Source organism: Macrotis lagotis, chromosome 1 (genome assembly GCF_037893015.1).
Source record: "Macrotis lagotis isolate mMagLag1 chromosome 1, bilby.v1.9.chrom.fasta, whole genome shotgun sequence".
Lineage (NCBI taxonomy): Eukaryota > Metazoa > Chordata > Mammalia > Peramelemorphia > Peramelidae > Macrotis > Macrotis lagotis.
The window spans coordinates 542,098,809-542,119,771 of NC_133658.1; the positions used below are offsets into that span (position 1 = coordinate 542,098,809).

At 40.1% G+C, this 20,963-nt stretch overlaps 1 protein-coding gene across 7 annotated transcripts in view; it reads left to right on the plus strand.

The window, feature by feature from the left end:
• Window positions 1-3,559: 3,559 nt before the first annotated feature.
• BCLAF3 (BCLAF1 and THRAP3 family member 3) overlaps window positions 3,560-20,963 on the plus strand; it is a 90,003-nt gene continuing 72,599 nt past the window's right edge. For 4 of the 7 annotated variants that reach the window (XM_074214283.1, XM_074214282.1, XM_074214280.1 and 1 more), the window contains exons 1-2: window positions 3,560-3,750; window positions 4,183-4,272. In XM_074214283.1, the coding sequence (XP_074070384.1) occupies window positions 3,689-3,750; window positions 4,183-4,272 (152 nt within the window). In that variant the 5' untranslated portion in view covers window positions 3,560-3,688. Of the gene's footprint in view, window positions 3,751-4,066; window positions 4,273-20,963 lie in introns of all 7 variants that reach the window. The other 3 variants (XM_074214286.1, XM_074214285.1, XM_074214284.1) reach the window with 2 other exon arrangements.

Sequence of the window (20,963 nt, forward strand, 5' to 3'; positions counted from 1 at the left end):
TTGAGTATGTTCTATCACTTCAAAACAGGAAGGGAGAAGGGAGAAAATAGTGGGAAGGGATTGATATTCAAGGTATTCTATCAATAAATCAATCCTAAAGGCGCTTATGGATAAAAATGGAAGGACTACAAATAAAAGAAAAATGGAAAACATTATGCAAAAAACATTGCAACAATCTTTTTTCAAGGACATAAACCAATATATCAGATATACTTATAGAGGAGGTAAAAATGTCATTAAAGATAATAAAGATGGGAAAAGCAACCAGATTGGACCAAACATATACAGAAGAGATATATACTTGATTAGTCACAATTGTGAAGGCATTGAGGAACCAATACAGAAAAAAATACCTGAAGGAAGGGAAGGTACTAAAGACAAGAGAAAAAAATCTAAGAACTTTTTAGTACAGAAAAAAAGCAACTATGAAAATGGCAATTTTTATGTCTATTTTGCCATTCATTAAAAAAAATCTACAAGATTCATCTCAGTCAGCCAATTCACACTTATTAAGTATCTCTTATTTGCCAGTGTCTTCACTAAATGCTGGGGATAAAAAGAAGATCAAAGTCTTGCCTTCAAGGATATCTAACAAGCTAAAGGGGAAGACAACATGTAAACCATTGTTTACAAACTATATACAGGATAAACTGGAAATAATCAACAGAGGGAAAGTACTTGGAATTAAGAGTAAGGGGGAAAGGCTTCCTAATGGGAATCCTTGACAAAAATCTTAGTAAGAAAGAAGAAAAGCAGTTTTTCTCAAATAATAATCAACCATGGATCATATCTTTTTCATTTTTACAATTGCTTTTCATTTTTTTAAAAATTTCTTTTAAGGCAATGGGGTTAAGTGACTTGCCCAAAGTCACATAGACAATTATTAAGTATCTGAGGCTGGATTTGAACTCAGGTCCTCTTGACTCCAGGGCCAGTGCTCTATCCACCATACTACTTAGCTGCCCCTGCCCCATGTTTTTCATTTTCAAAGAGGATCAATGGCATCACAGGTTGATATCTTGATTTTCTCAAGAATTGGATTGTAGTGAGGCAGAACTGACACAAATTCATCAGCTTTACTCTCTTCCAGATTCATAGAGTACAGTGGCAAGAAAAATATTAAGTGATGCAGGGATGACATGGACATCTTCAATATCCAACCAAGCTCCAAGAGTTCCACAGTACCTGCTGAGGAGTCAGCTGCCTTTGTGGTTTTGGGAACAATTGTTCTCATTTTCCCATCTTCATATACTTGGAATAGACATCCTCCTAACTCACCAATGGGTCTGAAACACCTTGAGCCTTCAACCTTATTTAGAACATCAGCCAAGATGGTTTTATTGGGGTGTAGGTGTTGCACTTACTACAACTTCTAGGAACCAGAGTCAAGTGAAGGAAGATACCAAAGGCAAATAAGCATAGGAGAAAAGAGCTCAGTATGTCCTCACAGCAGAGGGTCTAGTCCTCCCTGAAGAGAATATAAGATCCTATTGTGCTTATTGTTTATTAAATACAAATTTTTTTTGATTCAGTAGAAGAAACACTATTTTCAAGGTTCTTTAACAAAAAGATATCTCCTATTCATACATCAGAATGATTTTTAGATGGATTGGAACATATGATACTGAAATAACCCTGCTCAAATGATGAAAATCAGACTTGTCTAAGGATGTTTGCAACTGTGATAGACAAGTTCAGGTTAAAGAATGATGGTCCTCTGTGGATGGTGAGGTCTTCCAGATGTCTTCCAAACTCAATGGAGTTTGTTCCAATCATTTACATAATTATTTTCTTTTTGCATTTGCCCAATTGATGATCTGAGAGATTTATTCTCATTTTGTAATTGTCCAATTGATGATCTGAGAGATTTATTCTCGTTTTGTGTTTGTCCAATTGTACTTTCTAAGGATTTGTTTTCTTGTTGCAAGGTATTGTCTCTCCCAAATTTTTAAGCTCCTTCCTTATTTCTTCAAGGAAGTCTTTTTGTGCTGAAGACCAGATTGTATTCTCCTCAGAGGTTCTAGGTCTTTCTGAGTTAGCATCTTTCCCTTCCAAGAATTTTTCTATGGATCCACCTTTCCGCTGACCCTTCTTCATTTTGATAAGACCTTGAGTTGGGGAGGGGCGGGTTTGCAGGGGCTTGGGATCCCTGGAGGCTTTACTCACTAAATGCAATTTCTCTGGTTGGTTGCTTTCTCTGGAGTGTCTGTGACCTTGATTGAGGGCTTCTCCCTTTGCTTGAAGGGAGGAGTTGGAGCTATTGAATTCTTTTGTCTCAATCAATGGTGGGCTTTACCCTGGCCTGAGGTCATTCACTCTCAATTGTCAGCAGGGCTGGTTCTTCTGCTCTATCCACTGCACCACCTAGCTGCCCTGGGAGCAGTTCTTGAGGCTGCCAGCAAGATACACCAGGATGGGAACCTGCACTCTCCTCCTCTGGTAACAGAAGGATGGGAGCATGGTGGGGAGGGGGGTCCTCCACAGGGTTTCTATGAGATAGTGTTGAGTTTCTATGATAATGGAATGGGGGTTAGTGTTAGTATGAAGTCAGTAGAGGTCAATCATTTAACACAGTTGTCACATAACATTTTTGATTAAAAAAAGCTAACAATAGCATTTTTTCTCTGCTACAAAAGGTCATTCTAAAGTAGAGGATAGGGCGGCTAGGTGGCGAAGTGGATAAAGCACCAGCCCTGGGGTCAGGAGTACCTGGGTTCAAATCTGGTCTCAGACACTTAATAATTACCTAGCTGTGTGGCTTTGGGCAAGCCACTTAACCCCATTTGCCTTGCAAAAAACAAACTAAAGTAAGGGATGTTCAGCTTTTGCAGATTTGTTGGTGAGGGGCTGCTGGGTTGTGTTTGAGACCCAGGCTGCCCATCCTTTCTTGGAAAAGTCATCAGGCTTGAATTCGGGCCTAGCTGAGCTAGCAAGGATTGGATATATATATATATATATATATATATATGTATTTTTTTTAAAGATTTTATTTACTTTGAGTTTTCCAATTTTCCCCCTAATCTTGCTTTCCCCACCCCCCACAGAAGGCATTGTTGGTCTCTACATTGTTTCTGTGGTATACAAAGATCCAAACTGAGAGAGAGATCATAAGGGATTAGCTATCTTAATAGCCAGGAAGGCTGCCATTTAGACAGCTTTAAGGTTAACTAGGAGCTTCCCATATCTTATCTCCTCGAGGCAGAGTCTCTAGGTGGAGGTGTTGGGCTAGGGCAGGGTGATGCCCCCAGGCCACAGGCATCCTTCACTTCCGGGTGGCCCCCTTCCAGGGGGCGGGGCCGCGTGCCACCCCTCCCAGCGCGTCCTCCTCCGCCGCTGGCGTGGGGCAGCGGGGCGCTTGCGCACTCGGCCGTCCGTCCGCCCCTCCCCCGCGCGGAGACCGGTGAGTGCGCGCGCGCCCCAGGGAAGGAGACCGCGGCGGGGCCGGAGCGAGTCTGCGGCTGCGGGAGCCGTCCGTGGCGCCGAGGTGAGGCGGAAGAGGCGGGGCGCGGCGGAAGTGGTTCCGGGTGCCCCGGCTACGGCTCGCTGCTGCAGCCGCGGCAGCCTCAGAAGCCGCCCGGACTTGGGAGGCGGCGGAGCTGCCGGCGGCGGCCTGCGGAGAGACGCTGCGGCCTCTCGGGGCCACTCCGCGGTGAGCCGCCCGAGCAGGACCGGCCGGGGCCGGGGAGGGATGCTGGGTGCGGCGGCCCAAATAGGGCCGGGACCCCCGCCCTCGTGGGGCGAGTGGGCGAGGTGCGTGGGGGCTGCGAGGAGAGAGGAGGGCGGGGGGGCGTGGGCTTTGGACCCACGCCGGCGCTGTTTCTGCTTAGGGGTCCCTCCGCCCCGCAGCCGGGGGGCGGGGGAGGTTCGGGCAAGTTGCTTCCGCACTGATCCCGTCCCTGCAGGTGGTGGTCCTGGCGCGGGGAGCCGGGTTCCAATCCTGCCTGAAACGCTTTATCTTTAGAAAATATCGACAAATCCTCCCGGGGTGGGGGTGAGGATCCAATGAATTACCACGATCCACGTTGCAGCATGAATATTAACTATCATTATTACTGCACCCTCCTAGGGGCGTGGGGGTGAGCTGGTCGCCGCCCCGGGTTTCACGGGAGACTGCCCACTAGGCTTTCCTGCCCAGTGCGGGCAGAGGCCAGCGAGTCCCACCTTTTCCCCATTCTCGCGCAGCCCGGAGTGCCCCAGGACGGGAAGCCTTTTGCACTACGTGGGCAGCATGTCCTTCTCCCTGGGGGAGTTCACCAGCTTCGAGCCCGCCGAGTAAGTAGGGGTGGTATGGGGAGGGACGGGTCGCGGGGTGCAGGGCCGAGAGAAGGGAGGGAGAGAAAAGCACTTCTACCTGGGGAGGGGGAGATTCTGCCCTTGGAATGAGCTTACCTGGCCCAAAGAAAGGACAGTCTTGGCACCAAGCCGGCGGGCAAAGTGGCTGAAACCTCGCCTTGTCAGTTTGGGGCACTTCTGAGGGATGGAAAGTTTGCCCTGCAACTGATGTGGAATAAAGCGTGATGCCAGAAAGAAAAACTGAATTTAAGAATTTAAAGGGTTTCTACAGTAATTCTAAAGGAACCAAAAAGAAGAGCATCCTTCTGAAATTTTGAAGCTTTTTCCCCCGTGTTTTTTTTTCTAAGTAAAAATGATGGGGCGGCCAGGTGGTGCAGTGGATAGAGCACTGGCCTTAGAGTCAGGAGTACTTGAGTTCAAATAGGGCCTCAGACACTTAATTACCTAGCTGTGTGGCCTTGGGCAAGCCACTTAACGCCATTTGCCTTGCAAAACAAAAACCAAAAAAAAAAAAAAGGAAAATGACTGCTTCTTTGTCTCCCTTTTTTATAGGAAACAAAAAATAAACTGGTTATGTAGTTTATTTTGCAACTCCCTCCTATTTTTTTTTGGTAACACTTTACTGAATGAAAGGTACTTGTATTTCATAGGAGTGAATTCAGAGGAAAGATTGGGTTGTTGAATATCAATTTTCTGGTTCATTTTTTTCATTGAATCTTGAGCCAGAATGTTCATATCCTTAGATACCTTGCGATTAAAACCCTTTTCTTCTCAAAATCTGTTACTTTATCCACAGAAAAAAAGGCAAAATTTTAGACAAATTAATATTTGTTAGATAATACAGTACTTTGCAGCTGTGAACTAGCCCACCTTTATTGGTTTCTTGTCCATTTCATTATTAATAACTAAGGTTTACCAAGCTCTTTACATACATTTTATCTTTTTTCAAAACAATCTTTTGAAGTGAGAGGTAGGAATGAGAATGGAAGGGAACTTTTTTTTACAGTTTTGGCAGTCTCCTGAATGAGATCTTATGAGCCCTTTCTCAGAATGTTTTTTAAAGTTACAAAGGAAATTAGTCATATTGAAATAAAGTTATTAAGAAAAAATTTTTAAGTTCAAGGATTCTAGATAAATATCTGGTTTTGGACTTTGAGAAGTTAGTGACTTAGGGCTTCCTGGCTTTGAAGCCAGCTGTATATCCACTCGGAACTTAATTTTTATTACCGTTTCCTTTTTTTTTAAAAACTAAAAAAAGAGAACTGAGTACTTAAGTGTAAATAAGTAAATAAGTAAATAAGTTCAAAGATAGGATTTGAACCCAGTCACAGGGCATTATAATTTCAACTCGTGCTGCCTCTGCTATATTGATTATATGTCGATTTAATTTTTGTTTTTAGTTCAAACTGGTTATGGGTATGTCTCTTTTCTGAATTCAGATCACAAGATCCATCTAATTGTCCGCTCTGGCAATGCAATTAAATTCTTGAGACATCTGCTGGAAGTTTCATTCCTCTAAAAGCAAAACATCTGTTGAATTTTCATTTTCTTTGCTGAGGGAATTTTGGATTTACTCTTGGCTAACTAGAAAGAATAGTTTTGTTATACATTAATATTAGTATTGTCACTTAGTTTGTATCAGCTGGGAAAAGAAATAAATTTGAAGCATAACTAGATTTATATTTTAGATTTTAGGAAGCAGGCTTTAAAACTTGAGTGAAAATAAAGACTCAGTGCTTTTAAGATAGGAGATGCTAAAGGAAGGTGATCAACACCTACTATGTGCCAGGTACTATGCTCTTTTGTTTGAGCCTTTCAACACCCCTGGGAAGTGGGTGGTTGCTAACTCTACTGTACTGATTGAGGGACTCCCCCAGGGACATCTAACTGGGAAGGCCATATATGCACTCTGGTGTTCTGGTTTTTAGGCAGGGTGCTCTAGTCACTGACTGGACTAGGGAGGCATCCATGAAATGTTTTCCAAAGAGTGAAATGGTAAGCTACAAAGGCTCAGGTGAGCTTGGTTGCTTAGCAGCATTCAAGCTTTGATTTTAAAAAAGTAGTTTTTAAGAAATTCACCTTAGGAGTGACAACTCTAGGTTTTTGTTTTTTTTTTTTTTTTGCAAGGCAAATGGGATTAAGTGGCTTGCCCAAGGCCACACAGCTAGGTAATTCTTAAGTGTCTGAGTCTGGATTTGAACCCAGGTACTCCTGACTCCAGGGCCATGCTTTATCCACTGGGATACATAGCTGCCCCCCCCACCCCAGGAGTTTCAACTCTAAATCTGGAAATCTTACCCTGGGCTTTTTACTGTCCTTTAGCTGAATGTCACATGATTTACTCCATCTACCTAACATCACCTATGCTTCCTAGCTTTGTTCTTCCTGTCATGCCTGGCAATGCCACCCCCTCTGGTATCTAGCCAACCACATGGTACCCTGGAGCACTGAGCTTTATGGCTGAAAGACTCAAGTTCAGATGTGGCTCCTGAGGTTAGCTGTGAGATCCTGGGCTAGTTTCCTCAAATACAAAATGAGGAATAGCATCTATCTCCTAAGGGGATTGTAAGAATCAGTAGCTAATATTTGTAGGGCAGCTAGGTGGTGCAATGGATAGAGCACTGATTTTGGAGTGAGAGAATAGGATTCTAATCCAGCCTCTGACACTTGGTTATTCACCAGCTGAATGACCTTGGGCAAGTCACTTAACCCTGATTGCCTCATATCTGGGACCATCTCTAGTTGTTCTCATTCACTGGTCCCAGATGACTCCAGAGGAGAAAGTAAGGTTGTTGACATAGCACAACACCCCTACACCCCTCACTCAAATCCACTTCACATATTTGTCTGGGCATCACCTCTTGTGGTTTTCTTTGTGAAGCACAAAAAAAACCTATTTAGCTAATATTTTTTAAATGCTTAGCACTGTGTGGGCACTTCTTTCTTTTTTTTTTTTAAGGTGTTTTTGCAAGGCAAATGGGGTTAAGTGGTTTGCCCAAGGCCACACAGCTAGGTAATTCTTAAGTGTCTGGGGCCCGATTTGAACCCAGGTACTCCTGACTCCAGGTCTGGTGCTTTATCCACTGCCCCACCTAATTGCCCCTACTTAGTAATTTTTAACTAATGCTTGTTTCCTTTTTTTCCTGGATCTCTTCAAATTATCTAACATCTAATTAAATGATTACAACCTTTTGCCACTAGATTTGTATCTCTTTATCTCCCTTTTGGCTTTACTAACCCATCCTTTGACCACCTCTGGGTCACTGCTCTCATAAATGTTGTTTTTCTTCTATTTGTTCTTTTAAAAATTTTATTTTAAATTTTTATTTATGGCAGTGGGGTTAAGAGTGAAAAGGTCACACAGGCAATTATTAAGTGTCTCAGGCTGAATTTGAGCTCCACTTTGTATTTCTTTATAAACTCCTTTAGGGCAGGGATTATCTCTTTTGTATTGTATTTTGTGTTCTTAGCATAATTTACTGGAGGGCTTGAGCCTTTTATGAGCTAAGGCTTGTATTAATAATAAAGTGTCATGTTAAAAGGTTTGTGAAGTTCCATATATATTTTTCAGTTTTATGAGGTAATAATTCAGATATTATTTTCATTTTACAATCAAGAAAACAGAAGCTTATAAGAGATTTTTGGTGATTTTGCAAATGAGTACTGTGTTAAGGACAGAGAAGATACTTTTAAATATGGTTGGTACAAAACCAAAAATAAAAATTGGTTCACTGTTTGGCCTAAATGATACTAGGTGAGAGAGATGGTAGAACTACTCAACTCTTTTTACTTTCATTTTCTTCAAGGAGAATGGGTTCCCAGCCTGAAACAATGCAAATAGGAGGGGATAATAGCTGAAAGCCATTAAAATAGTAAAAAAGCATATAATTATCTCAAATGAACTTGTACCTGCCACCCTGAAGTACCCTGCAAATGGTACCTCTATTGTTGATAATCTCAAATCACCCAACATTTCTTTTTCTTTTTTTTTGGCAAGGCAAATGGGGTTAAGTGGCTTGCCCAAGGCCACACTGTCAGGTCATTATTAAGTGTCTGAGATCGGATTTGAACCCAGGTACTCCTGACTCCAGGGCCAGTTGCTTTATCCACTGTGCCACCTAGCCACCCCATCACCAAACATTTCTCAAGCACTTATTATGTTGCACTGTACTAAGTGCTACAGAACAGAAAGCAGAAAGAAAATCTTTGTAATCCAAGAAAACTAGAAAAAGGGATTAAAGTGGAACAGGAGGAGAATGAAGGTAGTTGCCCTGTCCTGGAGGGCATTGTAGAGAGTCAGAATTGTGGTCTGGAGAGCACTGAAAACATAGTTGTCCCTATTCTGAATGCAGCTTCTAGGAGGAACCAGCCAATCAGATGGAGAGGTTTCAGGGGTGAAGGAGCTACTTTCAATGGGAATGGGGGTGGGAAGTGAACTTCCAGGGTGAATAATTTTCTATGGAATTGTAAAGAAAGTCTGTATGCACATCTTATCTGATGTGTAGTTTTTCTCTACTGTACAGAGAACTTTGTAAATCCCAAGAAGGGCCATAAACAGAGCATCCTTAGAAATGGCAGTGTTGAGCATATATCTGATTTACAAGAAGGAACTGGTTGGGTTCTCCCAAACTCCAGGCCTATGATCTTGTTATACTCTGACACATTTCTAGAGGAATCTTAGGTCTGCTAGAAAGGGCACTGGCTTTCTAAAGACTGAGTTGGAGTATCTTCTGTGCTAGAGACCTAAGTTCGTATATGTGTCCATTCGGATCTTCACTCTACCCAACTGAAAAAAAGGGAGAAAGTCTTTCCCTGCCAGGATTCTTCTTTTGAAGCATTTAGCATAGGGCTCTGTCCATAATAGGTGCCTAATAAAAATACTTGTTTCCTTCTATTGGTCTTGGTCTCCTTCCTGCTTACTTATGACCCTGAGGCAAATAACTTCATTTCCTTGGGCTCTTGTTTTGTCATCTGTGAAATGAAGTGATTGGACAAGATGATTTTCAGCTCTAAATCTCAATTAAATAAATGGTTTTTCTTCTCTGGATGACCCATATTGGTCTGCTGAGATTAACTGAATTTGAAAATATGAATTGGTTTATGGTAGGGTAGCCACTCTCTGGCATCTTAGAGGAAAAGAAATAAAAATCCGATATAATTAAATCTGTATTTGGGATTTTAGGAAAGAAGATTTTTGTGCTTGCTTTTTGTTTGCCTTCTCCCTCACAGAAATTGCCATCTTTGAACTTGCTTTTACAAAGTATTTTTTGTGCTTAATAAACTGAGTTATGCAAAAATAGAGTTGGCCCTTTTATTCTACTTAAGATAATAGTGGTAAAAGTACTGTTCTTCTAGGTTGCTGATTCTGTGAAGAATATAGATTTAGTGCATTTTTAGCATGAGTTAATTGAGGTGTGAGCTTGTGGCTAGAGTGTTTGTCATTCGGACGTAATAATCCCATTGGATTCTGATCATAGCATTTGAAGCAATTTATGTTCATTTATTGTGGGCATCCTTCTTTCAGGGCTGAAAAAATTTTTTTTTCCTTTCATCCCAGTGCTGATTATTTTGTGCCAAATTTGTACCAAAATATAACTTTAACAGGAATTAATTATAATTGCAATTTGTTACTTTCTTCCAATCTATCCTATAAATTAACCTGAAATGGCTAAATAACAAAACTTTGAGAAACATGTATTTTTTCGACATAGCATACTCCCACACTGAAAAAGTTAAGGACATGGATAAATTAAGGCACCTCTAGAGGAAGACAACAGTATTGGTTTGAGTAATTGTTTTGCTTGAAAAAGAAAAGTAGAAAAAAAGAAAAAAGAAAAAAAAGAAAAGTAGATTTAGGTGAAATATACTAGCTTTCTTCAGTTCTGGAAGAATTGCCAGGTGGAAGAATTAAAATTTATTCTCCCAGTCCGCTTAACCTGAAGCAGTGAGTAGAAATTGTAGAAAGGAATCTTTAGGTTTATTACAAGGAAAACTTAGTTAAAAATTAAAGGTCCCAGGGGGGTGATGGGTTCCTCATCACTAGAGATCTTTTAGCTTAGGCTGGATGACCACTTTACCAGGACAGTTGTAGGAGGTGGATGACACCAGATGACTCTTCAGAGATTCTTCAGTTCTGCTTAATTACCCTTGATGAAGTCTTGATAACTCTTTATCTTATTATCTTCCTAATAAGATATGTTAATGTCATGTCCATAATTTTTTCTAATTTTATGAAATGTAGGTATATTTTCATCTATCATGTAGATGAATACATTTATGGAACATTAGATTTGGAATCCACAAAGGTGTCAATTTCACGGCCAACACCAGGGTCCATGAAAATGCAAAAAAAATAGTGGAGCCATAGGGATCTATTTTATTTGAGTTTGACACCTTTCACTGAAGTGGACTTGGAGTCAAGAAACTGAGTTCAAACCTTACTTCAGTTAGTCAAATAGCTACATAATCCTTCCTGGTCAAGTTGCTTAAAACCCTTTTCAGTCTTAGCTTCCTCAGCTGTAAAAATGAGAATAATGAAAATCTACTTAAAAAAGGTTGTTGTGAGGATTAGCTAAGGACCACATATAAAGCACTTTCCACCTTTAAAGCATAATATAAATTGTTATTTTCTTTTATAATTTCAAATTGTTTTCAGAAAGTTTAGATTAAATTCACAGATCCATCAGCAGTGTTAGTCTGCTTGCTCCACTCCAATATTATTTTTGTAATTTGTCTTGGGCTTTATCTTCTGGGCAAGGGGATGAAAATTTTGTTGGAAAGGGCAATTTTTAGACTTGTTTTGAATCCTTTTTAAGGCAATTAATTTACATAAGTTAAACTTCTGTATTAAGTTGTTAAAATCAATTTCTATGTTCCCTCTTTTTGCCCATTTTTCAGCATTTTTAAAAAATATTGATTAGTATAGCGAACAATTGGTGAAGAAATTCCTTCTTCATGTAGTTTGGCATCTCTTCAGTAAACTTAAATCTTTTTTAAAAATGTTTTTATTTGTTTTTTTGAAAAACATGGCATGGTAATTTTCACCAAGCTTTTTTTTTTTTTGCAAGGGTGAGTTTGTAAATCCTCCTTTCTTGTGTCTCCCCCTCCCAGAAAACAATCTTACATAAACTCTCTACACATGGAATTATGCTAAAAATAAATCCATATTTCCAACCCTTTATATTATAGATGAGAAAATGTAGCCCCCCCCCACAGTATTTTCAATGACCATGGCATTCTAGTAGTGATTATGTTAAAATGTAGGAGTTGAAACCACTTTATGTTAAAGAGATAAAAACTTTAAATATTGCCACTATGGACAATTTGTGTTATATACCTTAGAATCATAGATGGATAGAATGTCCAAAAATGGAAGAGTATGGGTATCCCAAACCATTATTTCTTTTTTTTTTGGTAAGGCAATGGGGTTAAGTGACCTTCCCAAGGTCATTCAGCTAGTAAATAGCAAATGTCTTCTATCTACTGCATCTAGCTGCCCCAGTAAACCCATTATTTACAGTTGAAGGAAATGAAGTCCAGTGAAGCCACACTGCTGAGGTATTTACTACTTGAACTCAGATCTTACTCCAAATTCACTGCTCTCATTGTGACACTGATTCTCTGCATATCTATAATGATTGATGTTAGAATTTTCATCAAGATTTAATAAGTAACTTGTACACTGATATTCAGAAAAAAATTTAAAATTGTAAAAGAGCAATATGGTTTTTTTTGCAAGGCAAACGGGGTTAAGTGATTTGCCCAAGGCCACACAGCTAGGTAATTATTAAGTGTCTGAGACCGGATTTGAACCCAGGTACTCCTGACTCCAGGGCCTGGGCTTTATCCACTATGCCACCTAGCTGCCCCCAAAAGAGCAATATGTAAGAAAACTTCAACATCTCTCAGCCTTCACTAAAATCATGATTCTTAGCTAAATAAAAAAAAAAATAAAAATATCCTAGGAGGAAAAGAAATATTAACCTAAAAGATGCCTCCCAGTTTTTAATCATCTTTGATGGCAGTAGAGCATAGTGGATAGGCAGGCCATTGGATTTGGTAGCTGGAATATTTGGGTTCAAATTCTATCCCAGCCACTCTTTATTTTCATGATTAAGTAACTTTCCCTTTCTGTTCCTCAGTTTTCCCATCTGTAAAATTATCTTATCATCCCCTTATTAGATTGTAAGCTACTACTCAAGGTCAGGTACAATCCTTCAACTTTTTTTTTAATGTTTAAAATTATTTTTGAATTTTATAATTTTTCCCTAATTTTTGCCCCCCCCCAGAATGCAGTCTGTTAGTCTATACATTGATTTAAATTGAATGTTGAGAGCCACATTCTCATTAAGATATCTTTAAAAAAAATAGAGATAGCATGATTACATAATAAAATAGTTTTTTTGAAATTAAAGATAACAGTTGATCTTTGTGTTGAAATTGCTTCATTATCTATGGTACCTTTTAGGAGGATATAATTTTCTTATTCTCTCTCTTTTTTTTTTTGTTAAAGATTTTTCAAGGCAGTGGGGTTAAGTGGCTTGCTCAAGTCCAGGAGGCTAGGTAATTATGTCAGGCAGGATTTGAACTCAGGTACTCCTGACTCCAAGGTCAGAGCTATATCCACTGGGCCACCTAGCTGTCCATCCTTATCTCTTTTAATGAGATCTATTTTTGCAGCTGCTTTGTCTGAGATAAGGATTGCTACCCCTGCTTTTTTCACTTAAGTTAAAGCAAAATATATTTTGCTCTAACCTTTTATCTTCATATGTATCCTCTCTGCTTCATATGAGTTTCTTATAAGCAGCATATTGTAGGATTCTGGTTTTTTAATCTAATCTGCTAATCAATTATGTTTTTTGTTTTTGTTTTTTTGCAAGGCAAATGGGGTTAAGTGGCTTGCCCAAGGCCACACAGCTAGGTAATTATTAAGTGTCTGAGACCAGATTTGAACCCAGGTACTCCTGACTTCAGGGCCAGTGCTTTATCCACTATGCCACCTAGCCGCCCCTGGATTATGTTTTATGAGAGAGTTCATCCCATTCACATTCAGAGTTAAAATTACTAGTTCTTTATTGCCCTCCATGCTATCTTCCCTCTATTTCTATTTTCCCCTTTATCCATATTCCCCCAGTATTTTCTTTCTGAATACCATCACCTTCAGTATATTTGCCCCCTTGTGTCCAACCCTATTTTCTCTTTGACTTGGGAGTTCTGGAACTTGGCTATAATATTCCTAGGGGTTGTTTTTTTGGGATCTCTTCCTGAGGGAGGGAATCAGTGGATTCTCTCCATTTCTATTTTGCCCTCTGCCTCTAGGATATCGGGGCAATTTTTCTGTAGTAATTCTTTGAAAATGATGTCAAGGCTCTTTTTCTGATCATGACTTTCAGGTATTCCAATAATTTTTAAGTTATCTTTCCTAAATCTGTTTTCCATATCAGTTGTTTTTTCAATGAGATGTTTCACATTTTCTTCTAATTTTTCTTTTTTTTTGGTTTTGAAGTATTGATTCCTGATTTCTTGTAAATTCATCAATCTCCCTGAGTTCTATTCTTTGTTTGAAGGATTTATTTTCCTCAGAGAGTTTTCTTATCTTTTTTTCTATCTGGCCAATTTTGCTTTTTAAAGCATTCTTCTCAATAACTTTTTGAACTGTTTTATCCATTTGACCTAAGCTGGTTTTTAGCATGCTGTTTTCTTCTTTTTTTTTTTTTTTTAAGGTTTTTGCAAGGCAAATGGGGTGAAGTGGCTTGCCCAAGGCCACACAACTAGGTAATTATTAAGTGTCTGAGACCGGCTTTGAACCCAGGTACTCCTGACTCCAAGGCCAGTGCTTTATCCACTACTACACCACCTAGCCGCCCCAGCATGCTATTTTCTTAAGCATTTTTTTGGATTTCCTTGACTCAGCTGCTGACTTCACTTTCATGTTTTTCCTGCTTCTCTCTCATTTCTTTTCCCAGTTTTTTTCTTCTAACTCCCTCATTTGATCTTTCAAAGTATTTTTTGAGCTCTGTCATAGCCTGAACCCAATTTCTGTTTTTCTTGGAGTCTTTAAGAAGCAGGAGCTTGTGCTTCCTCATCTTCAGACTGAGTGTTTTGATCCTTCTTGGGCTCACAGGCAAAATATTTCTCAATGGTGTTCCTCTTTTTTCTCTGCTTGCTCATTTTCCCAGCCTGAGTCTGTTTTGGGGGTGCTTTCTGAACTTTTGGGACACTCCCACAAGGGTCTCAGTGTGTGAGGCTCTGTCCTCCCTCCTGGTCTGTGAATGACCATATGTGCCCTCCCTGCCACGGGGCCAAGGTGGGGGGGCCCTGTTCTATTGGGGGGCTAGACTGAGATCAGGATCTGAATATGTCAACCCCAGCTTCCTGTTCCAAGGACAGACCTTGGTAGTCTCTCTTCACTCCCCTCCCTCAGCTCAATGGGCTCATGCCCTGGGGGCTCCTGCTTCCCTGCTCAGCCTGCTTCTTTGTTTCCTAGATCTGGGCTGCAGTGGCCAAGCTGCTTGCTGTGTGCCCTGAGGGCTGGGCTTCACGTGCTAGCTCTGGCAGAGGTGTCCCCCCCCCTTCCCCCAATCTGTGCCTGGTGCTCCCTGGGGTGTAGGTCAGGATACTCCCCTGCTGCTGTGAGTTGCTGCTCCCAGCACCCTGGGGCTGCCTCCAGAAGGCTGAGGTTCTTTCTCTCTGGCGGGCCGCCCCTCCAACCCCAGGGAGCAGAGCCTTTCTGCTCTTTTCCAGGTTACCTTGAGTAGGAGAACTGCCCCACTGGGTCCCTCTGTGGGTTCTGTCTCTCAAAAATTTAGTTAGAGTCCTTAGTTTCAAAGATTTATGAGAGAGGGCCTAAGACAGGATCTATTTTAGTTGCCATCTTGGCTCCGCCCAGGTTACTTTCTCTGGAGTGTCTGTGACTTTGATTTGAGGCCCTCTCCCTAGGCCTGGCTGGGTGGTGGGTGTGAGGGGTAGCAACCTGGTCTAAATTTTCCTTGAACAATGGGCTAGGCCCTGTGTTGAGAATATTAATTTCCCTTTTCTGCTGAGGGATCTCTGCTGCCCACACCTGAGCCTGGGGCTTGATGGGGCGGGCCTGTTTCTGACTTCCTCTGGGAAGAGGTCTTCACTGAAAGTATGGAGCTCAGGGCCCTGGCTGAGTGCATCACTGTCCAGCAGCACTCTGCATCTCTCTGTGCTGGGCCTCCCCAGAGCTCCATTCCCATGGCTAAAGCCTCCTGGATCTTGGACCCCACTTCCTCAGTCAAATCCTTTGCAGCTGATTTTAGGTTAGTCTGGCTTTGACCCTGCCCCCACTGGCTCTCTGCCCCTGGATCATCCCTGGAGACAGACCTTTTGGTAGATGTTCTTCTCCTAACTTTTCTTTCTGGTTTTATCGATAAGATTTCTGTTAAGAGGTTTCTTTCATATTATTTCTGAGGGGGAAACTTAAGAGATCTTACCTCAGTGCCTTTCTTCTCTCCACTGTCTTGGCTAGAAGACCTAGTAAATGTAAATCTGAAGATTGACTGGGTTATAGCTGATTTATATCAGAGTTAAGTGTTTGAATCCAGATCTTCTTGACTTTGAGCCTAGCTTTCCAATCACTATACTACCAGAGTCTAAACTTTTTTCATTGTGCACCCTACTAAAAACTTTCAAGAACCTTTACCCCTTCAATATGTATATATTTACTTTGATAGAAATTCAGATTCAGTATGTACGATTTTACTGATAAATATGTAGGTTATATTTACAAAAAGATATTGAAGAGCAGATGATAAAGATAAAACACTTGATCCCTTGGAGTTTACTGGGGAAATGATATTTTCAGGCCTGTGCTTTTAGAAAAGTATATTATTGTAATGGATGGAGAATGAATTGTAGTGGCGAGAGAGACTAGAGGCTTGGATAATAGTTTGCAATTATTGCAACTATTTCTTCATATAGGAAGTTTGTTAAAGACTTAAAGTATAATAGTAGCTGTGAAACTTTTTTTTTGATAGCTTACTGGCAGGAGTTTCTCTTAATCCTTGCTTTCTAGGACTGAGTTTACAATGCCCAAGTTCCTTTAGAGGTGTGACTGTCTGTTGAGGGACACAATTCATATATTTTACTTAAGGCAGTGGGGTTAAGTGACTTGCCCAGTTTATATATTTTTAAAAGGACTTGTGGACCTGTCGGGTGTTGGAGAAAACAAGCCCCTTAATGAGTTAAAATGTCTTGAATAATATGTGAAATAGGGAGACTGAACTAATATACAAGTCAAACATACAAATTTCAAGATGTATATGTAGTACTGTGTTGGAGAGTACAGGAACACAGGTCCATTTAATTAGAAAGGCTTATTCCCACAGGAGCAGCATATTCCAGAGGGGAAATATATTCCCATGGAAGTGTGGGGAGTTCTACTGTAAAGTACTCTTCTGATTTTAGTGGGCTGATTTGTGTGTCTGTTCAGGGCACAGAAGATTTTTGAGATAGGTGCAGGGGGAAGGGATATAGTAGTAATTGGCAAGCTTATTTGGGGGCACATACCTGTCTTCATCTTGAAAAGATTACTGTCAAAATTTTTCGATGACCTATTCTTAGAGCAATGGTTTCATGCATAGATTCTGTAAACTACCAGTTTTCTTTAGGGAGAGTCTGTCAAGGTTGTATCTCACAACAGAAGAGAGAAGGACCAAATTCTTCCTTGCTCATAGAATCCAGCAGCCTCTCTGATGAGGGCACGCCATGTTGGAAACTCCTGTGGCAGTGTCTCCTTGCTATACAATCAATTCCAAAATTCTTGAGAGACCCTCAGAATGTCCTTGTTTAGTTTTTTGCAAGGCAGTGGGGTTAAGTGGCTTGCTCAAGGCCACACAGTTAGGTAATTATTAAGTGTCTAAGGCTGGATTTGAACTCAGATACTCCTGACTCCAAGACAGGTGCTCTATCCACTGCGCCACCTAGCCACCCCCAGAATGTCCTTGTGTCACTTCTTCTGATTCCCCTGTGAATGCTTGCTGTTTGAGTTCTCCATAAAATAGTTGTTTCAGGAAGCATCCAGCTTTTGAACTCTGGGTAACCCATCTGAATTGTGCTCTCTGTATTCCTGTTAGAATGCTTTGCAGTGAAGCTCAAGAAAGAACCTCAGTGTCTGGTATCAATGGAAACGATTCAGCTAAGTCTATTGCAGTTGTGCATCTCATGACCTCATTACAAAGATAATCTTCTGTTTCCTAAATGTAGAATTTCCTGAATATACTCTTGCAGCAAACATTGGCAGACAGATTGTGAGACTGACAAAGGCAATATGTGTGGTGCAGTATGATGAACTGATCACAGACTCATCCTTTCCAAGCTAAGTCACATTCAACTGAAAACAGTGGTGCCAAGGCAGAATGACTACCAGAAGAAACAGTGATCAGTGTTGGAAGGGATGTGGGACACTAGTACATTTTTAGTGGAGTTATAAACTGATACAACCATTCTGGAGAACAATGTAGAACTATACCTAAAGGGCAATAAAACTATGCATACACTTTGGTCCAGCAATATCACTACTAGATCTGTATCCAAAAGAGATCATAAAAAAGAGAAAAAAGACTGAAATGTACAAAAATGTTTATAGCAACGTTTTTTGTATTACCAAAGAATTGGAAATTGAGGGGATGTCCATCAATTAGGATGGCTGAACAAATCTGTGATACATGAATGTGATGGAATACTCTTTCTGTAAAAAATGATGAGGTGGATTTCAGAAAAGACTGGAAAGACTTACATCAATACATCATTGAGTGAAGTGAGCACAACCAGGAGAAAACTGTACACATTAACAGCAACATTGTATGATGGTCAGCTTATGATAGACTTAACTCTGCTCAGCAATGCAATGATGAAAGATATTTCTAAAGAACTTGTGGTGGAAAATACTATCCACATACAGGAAAAAAGAGCTATGAAGTCTAAATTCATACTAAAGCATTTTATTTTTAATTTTAAAATTTGTTTTATGCTTTTTGTTTTTAACTCCTTTTGTTCTGATTGTTTTTACAACATGACTGATGTTGCTGAGAAAAGCTAAATCTTGCACAGACTTGGAATATGAATGTTGATATTAGGGTGTTAAATGTTCTGGTTCTATTCACTTAGTGTCAATTAATGTAAATCTTAGCAGAGTTTTATGAAATCTGCCTACTTATTGAGCAGTAATATTTTATTGTATTTATATACCACAACTTGTTCAGCCCAATTAATGTACATTTGGGGTTTGTTTGGTTTTTTTAGATTTTTTTTTACAAGGCAAATGTGGTTAAGTGACTTGCGGAAGGCCACACAGCTAGGTAATAAAGTGTCTGAGGTCAGATTTGAACTCTGGTACTGCTGAATCCAGGGCCAGTGCTCTATCTGCTACCACCTAGCTGCCCCCATTTTGAGTTTTTTAAAAACCAAATTAGCCAATGATTTCTCTCCCCAGCTTCTATGTTCCTTCTATAACTGCCTTAATAACAAAAATTCTTTGAAATTGTTATCTTCTCTAGTAGGAATGTAGACAGTTTAACCTTATTAAATTCTTTGTGATTTATCATTTTATACTTTTCTTCAGTCTTTTATTTGGTAGTCAGATTTTCTATTCAGCTCTTATCACTAATGCTATTGAAAGTCCTGTGCTTCATTAAGTATCCATTCCTTTTCCCAGAAGGCTAATCCTTGGTTTTGGGAAGCTTATTCTTGGTTGTAATTCTATTTCCTTTGGCTTCTGGGATGTAATATTTTAAACCCTCCTATTCTTTAATGTAGAAGCTCTTAAATCTTGTGTTATCCTGACTGTAGCTCCAGATACTTGAATTTTTTCTTTCTGGTTGCTTGCTATAGATTCTTCCTCACCTGGGAGGATTGTAATTTGACTATCCTATTCCTAGGAGTATTCATTTTTGGTTCTCTTTTTAAGAGGACAGTTATGTGCCTGAATAGAACACTGGCCTTGGAGTCAGGGGGATTTAAGTTTGGTTGTGGCCTCAGATAACTCCTTTTTGAACTCTTGTAGGTCCTGAGACCACATTTTGCTTTGAGGCTTTGATTGTGGCTATTATTTTGTTTTTTTTTTGAAGTGAGTGTTTTGGTGTTCCTTTTCTCTGTAGTAACTTTCTATAATCAGATTTTTTTTGTTTCCTCATTTTTCCAATGTATTTCTTGACTTTTAACTTAATGTTAAAGTTAGGTTCTGTTCCCTGGAGTGGAGGAGGTACTGTCCCAAGTTTCAGGATTTTCATGCTCTTTTTTCAGAGCTTGGTCTGGGGATTTGTAAGTCTCTATTCTTTCAAGATGGTATGATATGGTCTAAGGCAAGGGTGTCTCGATTTCTTAGCTCTTCTGGGCTTCTTTCCAACAAAAATTGTCATTGCTCACCTGATCTATGATCAACCACAAATACTCTTTTCCACTTTGGAACTGTCACCAGGATTCTTGCTCATGCTCATGCTCCTCCTCTCCCTGGATCTGTGACCTGGAACCAAATGTGAGCAATGTATCATAACCCAGTGCTGGTAAAGTGTTGCCTATAATTTCTGACTAGTTGTCCAACCCCCTTAGCATCTGTTGACCTGTGCTGTGCATTCAGTAGCCCTCAGACCCTGCTGATGTTGTGCCAGGGTTGTTTCTGTACTGGACTATGCTCCATTATCACCTCAATGAAACAGGCTTTTTCTGCCAACTTTTTAAAGCTGTCCTGGGCTGGAAAAATAGTTTTATACTGTCATTTTCTTGCTTCTTCTGTTGCTCCAGAATTTGTTTTGAGTCATTATTTTAAAGTTTGAAGGAAAAAATTTGAGAGCTCAGGCCAGGTCCATGTCTTATTCTTTCATGTTGACTCTCCCCATATGCTGTTATTCTACAATGATTTTCTTAGTATTAAGGAATTCCTTTCTGCCATAATAGAAATCAGAAATCTTATTGTACAAGACATTTCTTTGCTTTATTATTCATGTCAGTAAGACCTTTTTAAGATTTGGTAATGGAGGGTGGCTAGGTGGCATAGTGGATAAAGCACTGGCCTTGGAGTCAGGAGTACCTGGGTTCAAATCTGGTCTCAGGCACTTAATAATTACCTAGCTGAGTGGCCTTGGGCAAGCCACTTAAACCCATTTGCCTTGCAAAAAAAAAAAAGATTTGGTAATGGAACTTTTCTAGTAACCATGTGGCAGATAGGTTATTATCTTCTTTACCTCTTCTGGGTGGTTCTTTATTATGGATAGAGCACTGACGTTGGAATCATGAGGATGAGAGTTCTAATCCAGCCTCTGATAGAAGTTGTGTGACCTTGGACAAGTTATTTTACCCTGATTGCCCCGCATCTAGGGCCATCTCTAGTTGTCCTGATTCATTGTTGCAGGAAAGCACCAATTTGCCCAACCCAGATGCCTCTGGAAGAGAAAATGAGACTGGTGACTTAGCACAGCACCCTCTCACTCAAATCCATTTCATGTGCTTGTCATGGTATCACTTCCCATATGTCATGGTCTTCTTTGAAACTGAAGGACAAACATTATTATTGTTACTCAAAACTAAAAGGAAAAATCTGGCTGAAAGTCTTTTAATGTTAAATGAAGCTTTCACCAAACTTTTAGTGCTTTTTTTTTTTTTTTTTACAAAGTTCCATTAATAGGTTGTATATATTTTATTATGGCATTATG